General features: G+C 49.8%; 1 protein-coding gene across 1 annotated transcript in view; it reads right to left on the bottom strand.

The window, feature by feature from the left end:
- DLEC1 (DLEC1 cilia and flagella associated protein) overlaps positions 1-18,279 on the bottom strand; it is a 121,817-nt gene extending 103,538 nt beyond the window's left edge. Inside the window, exons 1-2 of the mRNA XM_073581481.1 lie at positions 18,196-18,279; positions 15,673-15,788 (exon numbers count right to left, since the gene is read on the bottom strand). Of these exons, the coding sequence (XP_073437582.1) occupies positions 15,673-15,759 (87 nt within the window). The 5' untranslated portion in view covers positions 15,760-15,788; positions 18,196-18,279. The remainder of the gene's footprint in view (positions 1-15,672; positions 15,789-18,195) is intronic.
- Between the last annotated feature and the right edge of the window lie 862 nt (positions 18,280-19,141).

Here is a 19,141-nt window from a genome sequence, read left to right as displayed (position 1 = left end):
GCCCCGTCACACATAGCGATGCTACAATGATCCCGACAACGATACGACTTGGTAGGGATCGTTGCTGCATCGCTATGTGGTCGCTGGTGAGATGTCAAACAGTCCGATCTACCCAACGCAGCAACGGCCCGACGCAGCACCGATACGGCGGGCGTAGCGACCTTTGTAACGATGTCGGCTGTCTTTGGGACCCTGTCACATTGCAGCTACTCTGAGGATTCAAACCTCGATGAGGGATGTACTGTGTGACTGTGTATTCACACAGGTGTGGATTGCGTTCCCTTTTTCACGCCCTCTGAGCTCCGATTGGTGGCCGCTACTGTCTCCTGATTGGCGGTCTTGCCTTTAAAATTAGGTGACATAGTAGCGCTTCAGTTCTTTGTTCCTGATCGCATGCGTCCTTGGCTTGCGGAACCTAGTAGCGTTCACCGGCTGTCCTAGTAGCGTTCACTGTGACTCCACATGGATTGATCTATTATTCAACAGTTCTTCAGACACCTAAACTCTGTTCACGGTAGATATCTTTGGGGTCTCAAATGTGTTTCCATCTGCTTAATTTATAGGACACCTAACAATTATCTGCTATTATTGCTCTGGGGGGAGGGCTTGGCTTCTATCTGTGTACATATGCTTTTGTATGGTCAGCCATTTTAGTTGGTCAAAGCACATTTACAGGCACGCCCGCTAATAGAATGGTAGGCAATTTTGCATCACACGTTGCATGTAGTTTTAATAATTGCATTTTTGGTTTTGTTGAAACTTTTATAATATTTTTCCTTTTTTTTTCTTCAGTTTGCTCCATCATGAACAATGCGCAGTGTTCAGTTGTGGTGGCTGCCTTGTTGGTTGAGGAAGCTCAGTGTCGAGATGAGGCCCAGATGCTGGAGAGGCGTTCTAAAGGAAAACGTTGCATGTGGACCAGAGAATGGCTGCAGAGGAGGTCCGAATTGTCCCACATGCAACTAGTGTGAGAGTTGCAGGACAAAAATCCACATGACTTCTGGAACTATCTGCAGATGTCTGAGGAATCATTAGTCTATTTACTGGAGCAAATTACTCCACTTATTGAACGGAGGGATACAAAAATGCGTGCTGCCATCCCCGCAGATGAAAGATTGGCAGTCACGCTGCGATTCCTGGCCACCGGACGCTCACTTCGGAGACTTGTAAAGCTATTTTCAAATGTCTATGGAGATACATGGAGCTTCCAAATACGGAGGAGCATTGGAAAAAGATTGCCTCCGATTTTGAGGAACTTTGGCAATTTCCTAACTGTGGTGGGGCTTTGGACGGCAAACATGTCCGCATCACACAACCACCCAACAGCGGGTCCTATTTCTTTAATTACAAGGGCTATTTCAGCATCATCCTGATGGCCCTTGTGAACGCAAACTATGAATTTATTTATGTAGGCGTTGGCATGAACGGAAGGGTGTCCAATGGTGGAGTTTTGGCGCACACACATTTTTGAGAACGTTTATATAGCTGTGACCTTCACTTACCTCCCAACTCCGAGACTAGAGGAAACCTGAACTTTGTTTTTGTCGGTGACGAGGCCTTCCCGCTTAATCCAAATTTGATCAAACCGTTCCCCCAAAAAACTCTAACGGGTGAAAGAAGGATTTTCAACTACCGCTTGTCAAGGGCACGTCAGGTGGTTGAAAATGCCTTTGGGATCATGGCCAATCGATTTTGCGTTTTGCACACACCTATAAACATGAAGCTGGAATCAATTGACTCTGTTGTGTTGGCCTGCTGTGTGCTTCATAATTTTCTTAGGTGGCGAGATTCTAGTGCGTATTGTCCGCTTGGGTTCGTGGACTCCGTGGACCAAACTAATGGCGAAGTGCAGCTGAGTGAATGGTGTTCAAACGAACCGGCAATTGCAGGCCTTCGACCATTGGTACCCGGCAGATACATCCATGATGCCAAGACCTGCCGTGGCAAGTACTGCGATTATTTCAATGGTCCTGGTGCTGCTGCTTGGCAGCATCAGCACTGACTACAATACCCTTTATTTTTAAAGTGTTTAAAAATTTTAACTTTTTTGTATAATAAACTAAGTGTTTTAATTAGAAAAAGCTTTTTTTCTCATTCTTTGTGTAACATACATTTTCAGGAACATACCAATCTACACAGATACACACACATATACCCAGTGGCGTAGGAAGGGGGGTGCGGGGGGCCGCCCCAGGCGGCACGTGTGTGGGGGCGGCGCAGCACGGCAGGAGCAGAAATTCCTCCTCTCTGTGCTGTGGGAGAGAAGCGTGGAGGCGGACGAGGCGCAGGTGGGTCACTCACCATTTGGGAGGAGGATGCTCTGCCTCTCCCCAGCCTCCCTCCATGCTCAGTCAGCTGCTGAGCTCTCCCTGTGGGCGGCTTCCTTCGTCAGTGTCACACACACAGCAGGCAGCCTGTGTAAGTGTAACTTATACTGCGGCCAGGGGCAGAGGAGGCGGAGCTGAGCCTGCACATTACTGTCTGTGCTGCCTGGGAGCAGGCAGTGTGTCAGAATGTCTGTGTGATTAATCATTAACATCCCTAACCAGTAACCACCCAGGCTGGTACCCCCTCCCAAGAGCGGCCATTTTATTCCTTTCCAGACCCCGCATCCGAGCAGGCCAATTTGGGAACAGCCCCGGACGGCAAAAACTCTAGCTACGCCTCTGCATATACCGTTACCTAAATAAACACATACTTACTCACACACATACTGATAGGCATACATATATATTCTTTATCCTATGAATATGTGTCTATTTTACAAAATTACTGTTTTGGGACGCAGTAGCGTCTCCGGTGTGACCAACCGAATGGTAACAGTTCCTACGAGAACGCAGTAGCGTCCTCTAAACCGCAGCATGTCAATAACACCGTGGACGGAGCTGTTGCGTCGTGGGCGGGTTTTATGACCTTAATGCGGCCTAGCTTGTTTGCTGAGGCGGTAAAAAGGTGGCTAGGAGGCGTTCTACTCCCTGGGGGGACGCTGAGGTGCGCTATCTCATCAGGGAGATGGATGCAAGAGATTATGTCTGCACCCATCAACATGATCAACAGGCTGTTCTGCGGAGGATTAGACGGAGCCTGGCCAGAAAGTGTCCAGCGCTCCACAAGGCAGATTAGGAAAAAGCTGGCAGATCTGCAGTACAGATCAAGTGACCGCATCGCCAGCATCCGGTGTTATGATTGGGTCACCGAGGAGGATAGCAGGCCCAGGCTAAGCCACAGAAAACCAGAGAGGTTGTAAACTAAACGGATTGCAGACCCCTGATCCTATCCACACAACTAGCAGTAGCCGTGGAGCGTACCTACGATGATCCTAGATGCCTCGGCACAGCCGGAGAGCTAACTAAGCCTAAAGCAAGAAAGGGGAAATCTAAACTGCAGACCCAAAAGGAATAAATAGCCTCCAAACATATATTGTCAGTGAGACAAGATGAAAACACAAACGCAGGCAGAAAAATAGACTGAGCAAATGATGGGGCCCACACTGACTAGACAAGACAGGAAAGGAAAGACACTGTCTGCAATCACGCAAAAAACCCTGCAAAAAGTCCAACACGTCTGATGCACAAAAAACACTGCCAGCTGGAGCTGGCTGACACGCACAAAGCAGAGATAGACAAAACCAGATCAAATGCAAACAGAATAGCAAATGAACCACTTAGCTGAACCATGCAGGGAAAGAGCAGGAGACATCAGACCTCAGAAGGCACAGGAAGAAAATCACCAGCAGGGACAGAGGGAGTCAGCTGCCTTAAATCCCAATCAGAAACCCCAGATCTCCAATCGTCTTCCTCATTATCAGGTGGCAAGCCTCTGTCAATCAGATAAGCTCCAGTACCTCCAGTAACCATCAAAGGGAGTCCAGAAAGAGAACTCGCAACCCCTCTGTCAATCTGACCAGCTCCACTACCTTCAGTAATCACCAAAGGGAAGCCAAAGAGAATTCACAACAGTTCGGGCCCAGATGGTCCCCCATCGTGGTGAGTGCACATTCTCAGATTCCCTGTACAGTCCCTGCAAAGGCCAGCACAGACCCGCATAGTACCTGCACAGTCCCACACAGCCCCGTATAGTCCATGAAAAGTCCCTGCAAAGGCCAGCCCAGACCCGCATAGTACCTGCACAGTCCCACACAGCCCCGTATAGTCCCTAAAAAGTCCCTGCAAAGGTCAGCACAGACCCGCATAGTACCTGCACAGTCCCACCAAGCCCCGTATAGTTCCTGAAAAGTCCCTGCAAAGGCCAGCACAGACCCGCATAATACCTGCACAGTCCCACAAAGCACCTTATAGTCCCTGAAAAGTGTCACGGCTGCGGCGGTAGCCGCCGCCGTTCCAGCAGCGGCGGAGCCCGCCGCTGCCAGCACTCACCTGTCCTCCCCCTGCTGCGCTGGTTCCGCCTCCTCCTCACTCCCGTCCTCCTGGCGCCGGCGGGCCATGTGCACTCGCTCTTAACCCTGCAGCACCTGCCCAGAGCTGTGAGGCCACCAATGAGAGCTGAGCACAGGCTATATCAGGCGTCTCCAAGATGGTGGAGACGCCTGATTATCGTGTGCCTTGCCTGCGGTGTTCTGGCCGGGTTGCAGGAGCCTTCCTGTAACCTTCCTCCTATTCCTGCCTTGTTTCAGTCTGGTGCTCGCTCCCAGTTCTGTACTCCAGTGTCCTGTCCTGTACTCTGTTTCTCCGTCCTGTACCCCAGTGTCCTGTCCTGTACTCTCTATCTCCGCCCTGTACCCCAGTGCCCAGTTCTGTGCTCTGTATCTCCGTCCTGTACTCCAGTGCCCTGTCTTGTACTCTGTGTCTCCGTCCTGTACCCCAGTGCCCAGTTCTGTGCTCCGTATCCCCGTCCTGTACTCCAGTGCCCTGTCCTGTACTCAGTGTCTTCACCCGGTACTCCAGTGCCCAGTCCTGTACTCCGTATCTCTGTCCAGTACTCCAGTCCTGTACTCCGTGTCTCCGTTCTATACCTTGACCTGCACTTCCTACCCCGTTCTGTATTCTATCCTCAGTCCTGTACCTTTCACTCATCCGTACCTCCTGTGAGCCGCCCCTCTTGGTACCGGCTGTCGCGGTTCTGACCTCTGCGGTCCTGCCCCTAACGCTCCCTGTATAGGGGTCGGTCATCACCTGGCGTGCTCGGCCCAGGGGCTCCAGATCCGCGACCCAGAGGGTCCACTCTTGGACGTTGTCCGCTCCTGAACGTCACAGTATAATCAGGCCATGGACCCCGCTAGTGCCTCGGCGGCCACACAAAAAGAGTTGCTCTTTTTGCGTGAGAACCAGACTAGAATAATGTCCTTCATGAAATCCATGGATACTCGTCTCTCCGCCTTACAAACTGCTGACCCAGGGAACGCCCCGTTGCTAGTTGGGCTCCAGCAGGAGCTCGCGCAGCAGCGTGACGCCCAGTCCCATATTCTGAGCTATATGGCATCCGTGGATGATCGCCTTCTGTCCCTGCAGTCCGCTGCAGCCGCTTCAGCTCAACCACGGGATCCAGTATCTCATCCGCCACCCCGCTTGGGGAAACCTCCCAGATTCAGCGGAGACCCCAAGTTGTGTCGGGGGTTCTTGAATCAGTGTCGGTTGCACTTTGAGCTCCTGCCTCAGCAATACCCCTCTGATCGAGCCAAAGTGGCGTTTATTGTGTCCCATCTTGAAGGTGAGGCCTTGGCTTGGGTCAATCCCTTATGGGCGAGAGATGACCCAGTGGTGTCTAGCATACAGAACTTTCTCGACACCTTCCGCAAGGTATTTGATGAGCCTGGACGCGTGGCCTCCACCACCGAGGCTCTTTTCAATCTCCGTCAGGGCTCTCTCACTGTAGGACAGTATGCCATTCGCTTCCGCACGCTGTCCTCGGAGCTGGGGTGGAATAATGAGGCCTTGGTTGGGGCCTTTTGGAGGGGACTCTCAGGCAAAATAAAAGATGAGCTTGCCGGTCGAGACACTCCTGGAGGATCTCATATCTCTAGCCACCCGTATTGACTTACGGTTTCAAGAACGCTCTCGGGAGTCAGTTAGGGAGAGGAGACCCTTTAGGCTATACCAAGCGCCTATTCCCCGCTCTCCGGCCTCTCCTAGTAGTTCCGTCCCGGAGCCCATGCAGGTGGACCATGTAAAGTTGACCGAGCAGCAACGCCGGGAGAGAAGGACGCAAGGGTTATGCCTTTACTGTGGCGGGGCCAATCATTTTGTGCGGACTTGCCCAGTGAAGCCGGGAAACGCTTCCACCTAGGCCAGGTAGGAGAGGCCTCCCTAGGTGATACCGATTCCTCTCTGCCCCTTACCATTTCTGTTCTAATTGTTGCAGGTCGGGAGCGTAGATCTGTGGAGGCGTATGTGGACTCGGGTGCGGCAGGTAATTTCATCCGGCTTAGGGAAGTGGAACAGTTCCGAATTCCGGTGGTGACTCTGGAAAATCCACGCACTATCGCCTCCGTGGATGGCAAACCGCTACCAGAACCCGTCACCATGGCCACTGTCGAAGTGGAACTACAAGTTGGAGCTCTTCACCGGGAAAAGATCGCTTTTTATGTTCTGCCTAATCTGTCCCACGCCGTGCTTCTCGGCCTACCATGGTTACGTTCTCATGAGCCTGTTCTGGACTGGCGTTCCGGGGAGATTCTACGCTGGGGACACTCCTGTCATGAGCATTGATAATTATCGGTACCTAGTCCTGGACCTCGGCATGCTCCTCCCGATCTCCCAGGGCTTCCCTCGGCTTACCACTCTTACGCCGATGTCTTCAGTAAGAAAGAGGCCGAGACCCTACCGCCGCACCGATCCTTTGATTGCCCAATTGAGCTGATTTCAGGAGCTAATCCCCCCAGGGGGAGAACTTATCCATTATCTCCAGCAGAGACCACGGCCATGTCGGACTACATTCGGGAGAACTTGGCTCGAGGGTTCATTCGGAAGTCGTCATCCCCTGCCGGAGCAGGGTTCTTTTTTGTCCGGAAGAAAGACGGATCCCTTCGGCCATGTATTGATTACCGAGGTCTTAACAGCATTACAGTCAAAAATAGGTATCCTCTTCCACTGATCCCTGAGCTCTTTGACCGTCTGAGAGGAGCCCGGGTCTTCACCAAGTTGGATCTGCGAGGAGCCTATAACTTGATCCGAATCCGTGCCGGGGACGAGTGGAAGACGGCGTTCAATACTCGGGACGGCCATTACGAGTATTTGGTTATGCCTTTCGGTCTCTGCAATGCCCTGGCGGTTTTCCAGGAGTTCGTTAATGAAATCTTCCGAGACCTACTATACTCCTGTGTCATCGTGTATCTTGATGACATCCTCATTTTCTCAACTGATTTATCCACCCACCGGAGGAGTGTTCAACTGGTTCTGCAACGTCTACGGGAGAACCAATTCTATGCTAAATTGGAGAAGTGCCGGTTCGAGCAAACCTCATTACCCTTCTTAGGGTACATTATTTCGGACTCCGGGGTGAAGATGGACCCTGAGAAACTGTCGGCAGTACTCAAATGGCCACGTCCGGTCGGAGTAAAAGCTATCCAACGGTTCTTGGGTTTTGGAAATTATTACAGGCAGTTCATTCCCCACTTTTCTTCTGTGACCAAGCCCATCTTTGCCCTGACCCGAAAAGGGTCCAAAGCAAATGCCTGGCCACCAGAGGCCGAAGAGGCCTTCCTTGCCTTGAAGCGATCCTTTGCCTCCGCCCCGATTTTACATCAGCCGACAGCTAATAGGCCCTTCACCTTGGAGGTGGATGCATCCTCCGTTGGAGTCGGGGCGGTCCTCTCTCAGCGGTCGTCTTCTGGTCACTTGGCGCCTTGCGGTTTCTTTTCTAAATCCTTTTCCCCCGCAGAATGCAACTATTCTATCAGAGACCGGGAATTACTGGCCATTAAGATGGCATTGGAAGAGTGGCGATATCTTCTGGAAGGGGCAGTCCATCCATTCACAATCTTCACGGACCACAAGAATTTGGCGTATCTTCAGTCTGCACAAAGACTCAACTCCAGGCAAGCCAGGTGGTCGCTGTATTTTTCCCGCTTTGACTTCGAACTCCGTTTTCGGCCTGGGGATAGGAATACCAAGGCGGACGCCCTATCCAGGTCCTTACAATCACCGGAGACTGAGGAGGCTCCTTCATATATCATTGAGCCTGCCAAAGTGATCACCGTGGCACCCGTGACGCTCTCCCACGCTCCGCCAGGCAAGACCTTCGTTCCATTGAGTAAGAGGTCGGAAATCCTAGACTGGGGGCACTCCTCCAAGATTGCGGGCCACTTTGGGGTCAAGAAAACCCTCTGCCTTCTCTCTCGCTACTATTGGTGGCCTTCTCTTCATCAAGATGTGACAGATTTCGTAGCCTCCTGCACGACTTGTGCCCAGAACAAAGTACCAAGAGGCCTGCCGTCCGGCCTGCTTCATCCTCTGCCTCCTCCTGAGGCCCCCTGGCAACAGATTGGTATGGACTTCATTACCGATTTACCTCGCTCTTCTGGATGTACCACTATCTTGGTGGTGGTCGACCGCTTCTCCAAGATGGCCCATTTTATCCCGTTGGCTGGTTTACCCACGGCATCCGAGTTAGCCAAGGTCTTCATCCACCAGATCTTCAGGCTGCATGGACTCCCTCGACGTATTGTCTCCGATCGAGGGGTCCAATTTACCTCCCGGTTCTGGAGGGCACTCAGCAAGCTCATGGGGATATCTCTGGACTTCTCTTCCGCCTATCATCCTCAGTCCAACGGGCAAGTGGAGCGGATCAATCAGGTACTAGCAGCTTACCTGCGCCATTTTTCCAACGCCCATCAGGACAACTGGGTGTCCCTTCTGCCATGGGCAGAGTTCGCCCATAACAACCACCCCAACGAGTCTACCACTAAAACACCGTTCTTCGTGGTTTCTGGCCAGAACCCTGGTGTTCCGCTACCGCTCTCCTCGCCTTCTGGTGTTCCCGCTGCGGATGCCCTTTTTTCTGAGTTTTCTCAAGTCTGGAGGGAGACCAGAGAAGCACTGGAAAAATCCAGCATCCGGATTAAAAAACATGCAGACAAGAGATGCAGGGACCTTCCGCCATATCAACCTGGTGACAAAGTCTGGTTGTCAACTAAGCATATCCGCCTGAGGATGCCTTCTTACAAACTGGGTCCCCGGTACATTGGTCCGTTCGAGATTCTTGGACGCATTAACAACGTGTCTTACAAATTGAGGTTGCCGGCTTCACTCCGGGTTCCTAACGCCTTCCATGTCTCGCTCCTTAAACCTGTTGTTCTAAATCGGTATCGCCTGCTTCCACCTCCTGTTCCTCAACCTGTAGGGGCCGATGATATCTTTGAAGTAAAAGATATTTTGGCCATGAAAAGAGTTCGGGGGCGAACCTTCTTCCTTGTCGATTGGAGGGGTTTTGGTCCTGAGGAGAGGTCTTGAGAACCCAGAGAGAATGTTAATGCTCCTCTTCTTTTAAAGAAGTTTTCGTCCAACCTCAGGAGAGGGAGACGTAAAGGGGGGGTACTGTCATGGCTGCGGCGGTAGCCGCCGCCGTTCCAGCAGCGGCGGGGCTCGCCGCTGCCAGCACTCACCCGTCCTCCCCCCGCTGCGCTGGTTCCGCCTCCTCCTCACTCCCGTCCTCCTGGCGCCGACGGGACATTTGCACTCGCTCTAGGGCGCGGGCGCGCGCTCTGAGGGTTCCTTAACCCTGCAGCGCCCGCCCAGAACTGTGAGGCCACCAATGAGAGCTGAGCACAGGCTATATCAGGTGTCTCCAAGATGGTGGAGACGCCTGATTATCGTGTGCCTTGCCTGCGGTGTTCTGGCCGGGTTGCAGGAGCCTTCCTGTAACCTTCCTCCTATTCCTGCCTTGTTTCAGTCTGGTGCTCGCTCCCAGTTCTGTACTCCAGTGTCCTGTCCTGTACTCTGTTTCTCCGTCCTTTACTCCAGTGTCCTGCCCTGTACTCTGTATCTCCACCCTGTAACCCAGTGCCCAGTTCTGTGCTCCGTATCTCCGTCCTGTACTCCAGTGCCCTGTCTTGTACTCTGTGTCTCCGTCCTGTACCCCAGTGCCCAGTTCTGTGCTCCGTATCCCCGTCCTGTACTCCAGTGCCCTGTCCTGTACTCAGTGTCTTCACCCGGTACTCCAGTGCCCAGTCCTGTACTCCGTATCTCTGTCCAGTACTCCAGCACCCAGTCCTGTACTCCGTGTCTCCGTTCTATACCTTGACCTGCACTTCCTACCCCGTTCTGCATTCTATCCTCAGTCCTGTACCTTTCACTCATCTGTACCTCCTGTGAGCCGCCCCTCTTGGTACCGGCTGTCGCGGTTCTGACCTCTGCGGTCCTTGCCCCTAACGATCCCTGTATAGGGATCGGTCATCACCTGGCGTGCTCGGCCCAGGGGCTCCAGATCCGCGACCCAGAGGGTCCGCTCTTGGACGTTGTCCGCTCCTGAACATCACAAAAAGTCCTTGCAAAGGTCAGCAAAGACCCGCATAGTACCAGCACAGTCCCACAAAGTCCCGTATAGTCCCTGAAAAGTCCCTGCAAACGCCAGCACAGACCCGCATAGTACCTGCACAGTACCACAAAGCCCCGTATAGTTCCTGAAAAGTCCCTGCAAAGGCCAGCACAGACCCGCATAGTACCTGCACAGTCCCACACAGCCCCGTATAGTCCCTAAAAAGTCCCTGCAAAGGTCAGCACAGACCCGCATAGTACCTGCACAGTCCCACCAAGCCCCGTATAGTTCCTGAAAAGTCCCTGCAAAGACCAGCACAGACCCGCATAGTACCTGCACAGTCCCACACAGCCCTGTAGCATAGTACCTGCACAGTCCCACCAAGCCCCGTATAGTTCCTGAAAAGTCCCTGCAAAGGCCAGCACAGACCCGCGTAGTACCTGCACAGTCCCATACAGCCCCGTATAGTCCCTAAAAAGTCGCTGCAAAGGTCAGCACAGACCCATATAGTACCAGCACAGTCCTACCAAGCCCGTATAGTTCCTGAAAAGTCCCTGCAAAGGCCAGCACAGACCCGCATAGTACCTGCACAGTCCCACACAGCCCTGTATAGTCCCTAAAAAGTCCCTGCAAAGGTCAGCACAGACCCGCATAGTACCAGCACAGTCCTACCAAGCCCGTATAGTTCCTGAAAAGTCCCTGCAAAGGCCAGCACAGACCCGCATAGTACCTGCACAGTCCCACACAGCCCCGTATAGTCCCTAAAAAGTCCCTGGAAAGGTCAGCACAGACCCGCATAGTACCTGCACAGTCCCACCAAGCCCCGTATAGTCCCTGAAAAGTCCCTGCAAAGGCCAGCACAGACCCGCATAGTACCTGCACAGTCCCACACAGCCCTGTAGCATAGTACCTGCACAGTCCCACCAAGCCCCGTATAGTTCCTGAAAAGTCCCTGCAAAGGCCAGCACAGACCCGCATAGTACCTGCACAGTCCCATACAGCCCCGTATAGTCCCTAAAAAGTCGCTGCAAAGGTCAGCACAGACCCATATAGTACCAGCACAGTCCTACCAAGCCCGTATAGTTCCTGAAAAGTCCCTGCAAAGGCCAGCACAGACCCGCATAGTACCTGCACAGTCCCACACAGCCCTGTATAGTCCCTAAAAAGTCCCTGCAAAGGTCAGCACAGACCCGCATAGTACCAGCACAGTCCTACCAAGCCCGTATAGTTCCTGAAAAGTCCCTGCAAAGGCCAGCACAGACCCGCATAGTACCTGCACAGTCCCACACAGCCACGTATAGTCCCTAAAAAGTCCCTGGAAAGGTCAGCACAGACCCGCATAGTACCTGCACAGTCCCACCAAGCCCCGTATAGTCCCTGAAAAGTCCCTGCAAAGGCCAGCACAGACCCGCATAGTACCTGCACAGTCCCACACAGCCCCGTATAGTTCCTAAAAAGTCCCTGCAAAGGCCAGCAGAGACCCGCATAGTACCTGCACAGTCCCACACAGCCCCATATAGTCCCTGAAAAGTCCCTGCAAAGGTCAGTACAGACCCGCATAGTACCTGCACAGTCCCACCAAGCCCTGTATAGTTCCTGAAAAGTCCCTGCAAAGGTCAGCACAGACCCACATAGTACCTGCACAGTCCCACAAAGCCCCGTATAGCCCCTGAAAAGTCCCTGCAAATGCCAGCAGAGACCCACATAGTACCTGCACAGTCCCACAAAGCCCCGTATAGTCCCTGCAAAGGCCAGCACAGACCCGCATAGTACCAGCACAGTCCCACAAAGCCCCGTATAGTCCCTTAAAAAAGTCCCTGCAAACGCCAGCACAGACCCGCATAGTACCTACAGTCCCACAAAGCCCCATATAGTCCCTGCAAAGGCCAGCACAGACCCGCATAGTACCTGCACAGTCCCACAAAGCCCGTATAGTTCCTGAAAAGTCCCTGCAAACGCCAGCACAGACTCGCATAGTACCTACACAGTCCCACAAAGCCCCATATAGTCCCTGAAAAGTCCCTGCAAAGGTCAGCACAGACCCACATAGTACCTGCACAGTCCCACAAAGCCCTGTATAGTTCCTGAAAAGTCCCTGCAAAGGCCAGCACAGACCCGCATAGTACCTGCACAGTGCCACAAAGCCCCGTGTTTATATTGATTATGTATTTACTATGGTTGGTAATAAGGTTTATTTCATCATGCACCTGCAGACCCGGCACACAATGATGACTCTCCAGAAGACCCAACGCCCCAGCAGGAGTCGCCGGATCCCCAACATGACTCAGAGGATGCAAGAGGATCTGTGTGGAACCTCAGCCCATCATCCTCTGAAGAACAGGAGGGACCTAGAAACCGTAAGTGATTACTAACAAACAAGTCCCTTTGAATTTGTTGCATGTACAGAATTTAAGTTTGACCATTTCCCCCTCTAGGAATCCCAAGTAATGAAGAGCTCCTGGGTTCACTCAGGAGAGTGACCCAAGCTGTGGAGCTACATACACAGCTGTTGTTAAGGGCTGTGGAGGCCCAACAGCGGGGCGGCAGACCCTAACTTTTTTTGTTTTTTTTATTGTAGCTATTGTTGCTAATAATATTTGTAGCTATTAAAAAAACTTTAATGTTATTTCCCCTGTTGTTGTGTATTCTCTTTTTAATAAATAAACATCGTCGCTCACAAGCATTATATAGCTACGCATCGGTATAGATGCCCCCCCAGCTCATTACCCCGACTAGTTGGCATGATAATAACAATATGCAGAATTAAAGAAAGAAGACAGCAACTTTTAAGCAAAAATATTTTATTGAAATCCAACAACCAATCAAACAAAAACATAGTATAATTAAATATTTTATTTACAAATACTTAAAAAAATAAAAAATAAAACTTGCAAACGGGAAAAAAAAAATAACTACAAATCTTCATACTGGTTGTCTGCATTGGAAAATCCTCGCCTGGGCGGAGAAGAAAGTTGGGAAAGGAAAGAAGACAACACAGGATACTGGGGGGGGGGGGGGTAAAGGGCTGGTTTTGCGGTGGCCCAATCCTCCGCACTGGTGTGCTCCGTAGTGGCTCAGTGGCTCAGGCATTTGGGTCCATGAATGCGGACAACAAGGGTCACGGTCGATCCCACTTTTTACGGTCGACGTTTCATCCAGTTTACCGGCCGCTGCTTGACTTAAAGTTTCAAAAATGACCCTTTCGGCGTGGCTCCTTTGTCTTGCATCCAGCTTACCAAGTCTATCCGCTGCAAAGTTGGCAAAGCTGTCCATGCCGGTGTTGGCCTGATGAAGTAAAATTTGATTTGTCAAACACACAAGATCTGGTGATGACGCCAAGGTAGCCTTTCGTTTACGGGAATTTGGTTGCCGCCGAGATAAAGTTGAGGGAGCAGGGTCTCGATTTGACCCCTCACAAGCCTCCTCCATACTTCGATCACTATCTGTGATGTTATCACTTCCTTGCATCGCCAGATCTTGCTGCCAGTGCTGTGGAAACAAAACAAAAAAAAAAAAAAAGGTTTAGCAAAACCCGATAAATATTTAACAACATTCAGTGCCACACCCAAAAAAAAACAGCATGGGTAAATGTGCACTGGAGAGAAATGTAAAGGGAGGCAATAGCTGTACAGGATATGAAATGTGATTCTACGTTATGAGAACTGAGTGGGGTGAAAATAGTAAAGGAGTATACTTATCTGAACTGGAAGAGATAACTTTAGTAAACTGCATAATTAAACGGGTAAAACCATAGTTACTATTTTCAATTCAACCATGACATGTACATACAAAGTAAAAATGCTATTTCCAGGGGAACAAAGAAGGTACTTACATCTCCAACTGGGGAGTCTGGATCATTCAGGATCTCAGGGTCTTGTTCCATGTTTGGCCGCATCGAAGAAACTGTTTTCCGAGGAAGCTCCTGGTCACGGGTGAAGCCAAGCAAGTCATAGTACCACAACGGGGGCACGTAAACCTCATCTGTGCCGAAACCTGACTTCCTTGACTTCTCCACCTTGTTGAGCTCCTTCTTGTACACGGTGCGTAGACCCCGGATCTTCTTCCGAACAAGGTTTTCATCCACCTTCTCGCTGGGATTATGCCGCTTAAAGACGGCAATCATTTTCTCATATGCCTCCCTTTTTTTGATTCTATTGCTGTAGTCGGCCGATTTAATCTGCCAAAGGCAGGGCAGAGACCGATACAGCTCAATCAGCTCACGTACAAATTCCTCACTATTGTAAGACATCTGTAAAAAAAGAAATGAAGAATAGCATACAGAGCGCATACATGCAACATTGTAAAAAAAAAAAAACTTTTTAAACGGAATACTGTTTGTTGGGTGTGTGCACTCGAGACAACCTACAATGGCTGCCCATGCCAAAGCCTATGTACACAGATAGAAGTCAAGCCCTCAATCAACTCCCTCCCTCCAGAGCAATGATAGCAGATAATTGTAAGAATACTATAAATTAAGTAAAATGGCAACGCATTTGAGACCCCAAACTATACCTACCATGACCACAGAGTATAGGTGTACCGTTGAATATAGATGAAATAGTAGATGAGACGATGTGGAGTCACAGCCGGTGAACGCTACTAGGATCTGCAAACTAGGACGCACCCGGTCAGGAACAAAGAACTGAAGCGCTATTATGTTACCTTCTTTTAAAAGCAAGGGCTCCAATCAGGACGCGGTAGCGACCACCAATCGGAGCTGAGGGGGGCGTGGAAAAGGGAACGCAAATCCACGCCTTTGTCTCGCTTCTGAGTCGCTAACGAGGTTATTGGGTAGGTGTCAAACACGAAGATGCATGCTACACAGCAGGACCTCAGCGATCCAGGGCTTTCGAGCACGATCATTGATACCCGGTAGGAGGGCCGGTCGCTGATACGTGTCACACACAGCGATATCGCTGGTGGGATTGCTGTTGCGTCACAAAACTTGTGACTCGGCAGCGATCTCGCTATGTGTGACGGGGCCCTAAGTGATACATTATTGGAATCAAGATCTGTGTCCCTACCTGTTACTGCTGTCATATTACATAGCAAAACTCTGCTGACAGTTTCCTTTTAAAGTGAGACACACATTTTTTACCATAAAGGGGAATTTAAGTGTTTTCCATTGGTTCTATACTTGCAGAGGTTTTCCCCCTGCTAAAGCTCGTCAGGCTGAATAAGACACTTCCCTGGAAATGAGTCTTTCTGCAGCATTTATTTCCTTCTCTTACAGCATTATACCTGAGTCTTTTCAGAAGAAGGCTTTGGTCGATACATAGCAGGGTCTGGGGCCAGGATGACTCTTGGAAGAACCTCATCTGTCGTCATCTTGTTTTTGTATCAAGGACCTGAAATTACTAAATAGCACAACAAGCTTGTTTTATAATATTATTATTGACTGCTTTTTGTAATTTATTAAATACTTTATTGTATAGATCAACAGTATGAAATTGTTGTGGATCCGATACCCTGCATACTCACTGATCAGCTGAACTCTGCTCCGGCAGCTGCCAGAAATAGGTGATGTACCTACAGCAGTCTGAAACATTGCTGATGGTCACTGGTGAGTACTGAGTTTTATCTTCCATTCAAGTAAAAGGGATCTAAAGCCCAGTATTCATCAGCAGCAAGTAACTGGGAGATAAAACGCAGTATTCATCATCAGCTAGTAAATGGGCGATAAAGCGCAGTATTCATCAGTAGCAAGTAAATGGGAGATAAAGCGCAGTATTCATCAGCAGCAAGTAAATGGAAGATAAAGTGCAGTATTCATCATCAGCAAGTAAATGGGAGATAATGCGCAGTGTTCATCAGCAGCAAGTAAATGGGAGATAAAGTGCAGTATTCATCAGCAGCAAGTAAATGGAAGATAAAGTGCAGTATTCATCATCAGCAAGTAAATGGGAGATAATGTGCAGTGTTCATCAGCAGCAATTAAATGGGAGATAAAGCGCAGTATTTATCAGCAGCAAGTAAATGGAAGATAAAGTGCAGTATTCATCATCAGCAAGTAAATGGGAGATAAAGCGCAGTGTTCATCAGCAGCAAGTAAATGGAAGATAAAGTGCAGTATTCATCAGCAGCAAGTAAATGGAAGATAAAGTGCAGAAGGCCACTAAGCAATGTATGAAGCCGCTATGCTCTGCCAGTACACTGCTTATATCCAATTGATGCCAGAAAAGATTTCAGCTGACCAGTGAGGTGCCATGCATTGGACCCCAATCGATCTCATATTAATAGCCTGCGTTTTAGAAAGGTCACCAAAGTCCTGGACAACCCCTTGAAATAGAAGAATCACACATATAAACTACCAATCTACCCAAAAAATTTCAAACAAATTCAAGTCATGTCCCTGAAATCTGACTAGATAAGTCCCAACGACTGAAAGCTGTGTTGTATTATGGGATGTCCGGCCTTTGGCTACAGGCTTGCAGTTACTCTATGTGACTCCTCACGGCACATAGTGATTCTCCGATGCCGGCAGCAGAGGGCGCGTGAATGCAAGTTTGCGATTTGCATACTTCCGGCCACATTCCAACTAGACTACATCTAGTCTCGCATAATACACCTGCATTGAGCGAGATCGTGCCCATCTAGTTGGCTCTTGACCGCATGTATGCAAATCACATACCGTAGTTGTAGATTTGGATATTACAGGATCTTTATTTTCTTGCACTAAATTTTATTTTGCCCATAAATCATTCAAGATAAGCTCAGAAAAAGACAGAAGAGTTACACACTCCCCATCAGAGAACGGGCCGACTGACAAAGTCTTCTGCAGCCATCAGTAGGCAGTGCATGGCTTGGGCTATAGAATGCAAACTCTTTGCTACATTTTTAATGAAACCCAATAGCAAAAAAATGATTTTTAGCCCCAGTTATATGCATTGACATAAGAAAAAAATTGTCAGCAAAGGTGGACAACTCTTTTAGGGTCCTGTTCACATGCTCATTGTTTGTAGTAATGGACCGCTTATGGTCCTTGTGTGCGGTTTCCTCAGTTTTTCTCACATAAAAGATAAACAGATGGAGGTTTCCCAAACTTCTAGCAAAAGGAGAAAAACAGACAGAAACTTCATAGTATTTTTTTTTGTGGTCCACAAATCTGACCAATATATACCACATCTCTGTTTTTTTGGGGAAGACCATCGGTAAGCAAAAATCTCCTGATAAGTCAATAACCCCATTGCGGATAATAAGCCAGTGTGCTGTCAATGAAAAACCCCAAGGGTCTGATCACGGACCACTAATCCATGGGGCGGCCATGGGGGTCTTCTGATCTGAGGGTGACAGCCTCGTAGAAACACCCGCACGGGTCTGTATGGGCCGTTATATCACATGTATGACCATCACCCATGTGAACAGGAGCTGTGGCCATTTTTACCAGCACTGAATGATAATACTCCCAAGCTTCGCCTGCCCATTACACAGTAAAAATCCAGAAGCAATGGGATGAATCATGGATGGCAGAATACAAAATCTGATTTTTTTTTAGGAATCAATTACTTGAATTGATGAGTCTGACAAATGAACAGCTTCATGGTCTAGAATATTCAGCTTCTCCAGAATAAGAAAAGCAATGAACAAAAATGTCAATAATTAGATCAGAAGTACAAAAACGAGCTGCAGCCCCTCCTAGCAGACAAGTCACTGGACTACAGCGTCAGCAGACATTACATGACCGTGGTTCCTTCAGGCACAGGCCTGTCCTCCCCCGGACTCCACGTTACACCCGAAACACACCGGACACGGCGCCGTACTTACAGTAATGAATGGACTTGTTGGTGCGGAGGAATACACATAAGGGGACCGCGTACTCAGCGTCCTCTGGTTTCCATAGTAACACCGGGCGGAGTAATAACATCATAGAGCCTTTGTACTGGGCCTGAGTGGTTTCATTCTTTTAGAAAATAAACGCCACCTAGTGGACATTCGTTGTAAGCGCAGAGCTGTTTCTCGACATGAAGATAAAGATGAATTTTGTGTGCACAGTACAATGCAGGAATTCCCGGGTACGTCACTATCAGAGCTCGTGTCCCTCCCCTGTCACTGCAGGACGAGTGCAAGAAAGAGGCTAGACTATAGGAAAGAACAAAAAAGTGGATGAGAGATGAGAGCATGTCCTCTGTCGGGAGTATGAGTAAACGGTCCCGGGGACCGGGGTGATTCCCATCTCAGGGACGTACATAGAAATTATGGGGCCCCATAGCAGAAATTCTAATTTGTTAACCCGACTCCCCCCCCCCCCAAAAAAAAAAAAATTGGGGTGACAGAAGAGCATATTCACAATTTTCCTCCTGCTGAAGTCCTAAATTCCTCTTTCATTGACCTCCATAAAGTATTATGCCAACAAAAGTGCCCCCCAAGCACAGTATGATGACCCCAAGGTGACCTCCTATACGTTAGCCTCCACACACACAGTCTAATTAATGACCCTACTGTACCCCACCTCAATTCTCAAGGCAAAGTATGGTGACCCCAACACAGTATGATCCCCCAACTGTGACCCCCACACAGCCCAACACCCCTCCACACTCTATAATGGCCCCACACCCCTCCACACTGTATAATGGGCCCAACACCCCTCCACACTGTATAATGGCCCCACACCTCTCCACACTGTATAATGGGCCCAACACCCCTCCACACTCTATAATGGCCCCACACCCCTCCACACTGTATAATGGCCCCACACCTCTCCACACTGTAT

This window comes from Dendrobates tinctorius, unplaced genomic scaffold (genome assembly GCF_039654945.1).
Source record: "Dendrobates tinctorius isolate UK_male_01 unplaced genomic scaffold, ASM3965494v1 ptg000070l, whole genome shotgun sequence".
NCBI lineage: Eukaryota > Metazoa > Chordata > Amphibia > Anura > Dendrobatidae > Dendrobates > Dendrobates tinctorius.
Note: the sequence above shows the minus strand (reverse complement) of the source record. Positions and strands in the feature narration are given on the sequence as shown.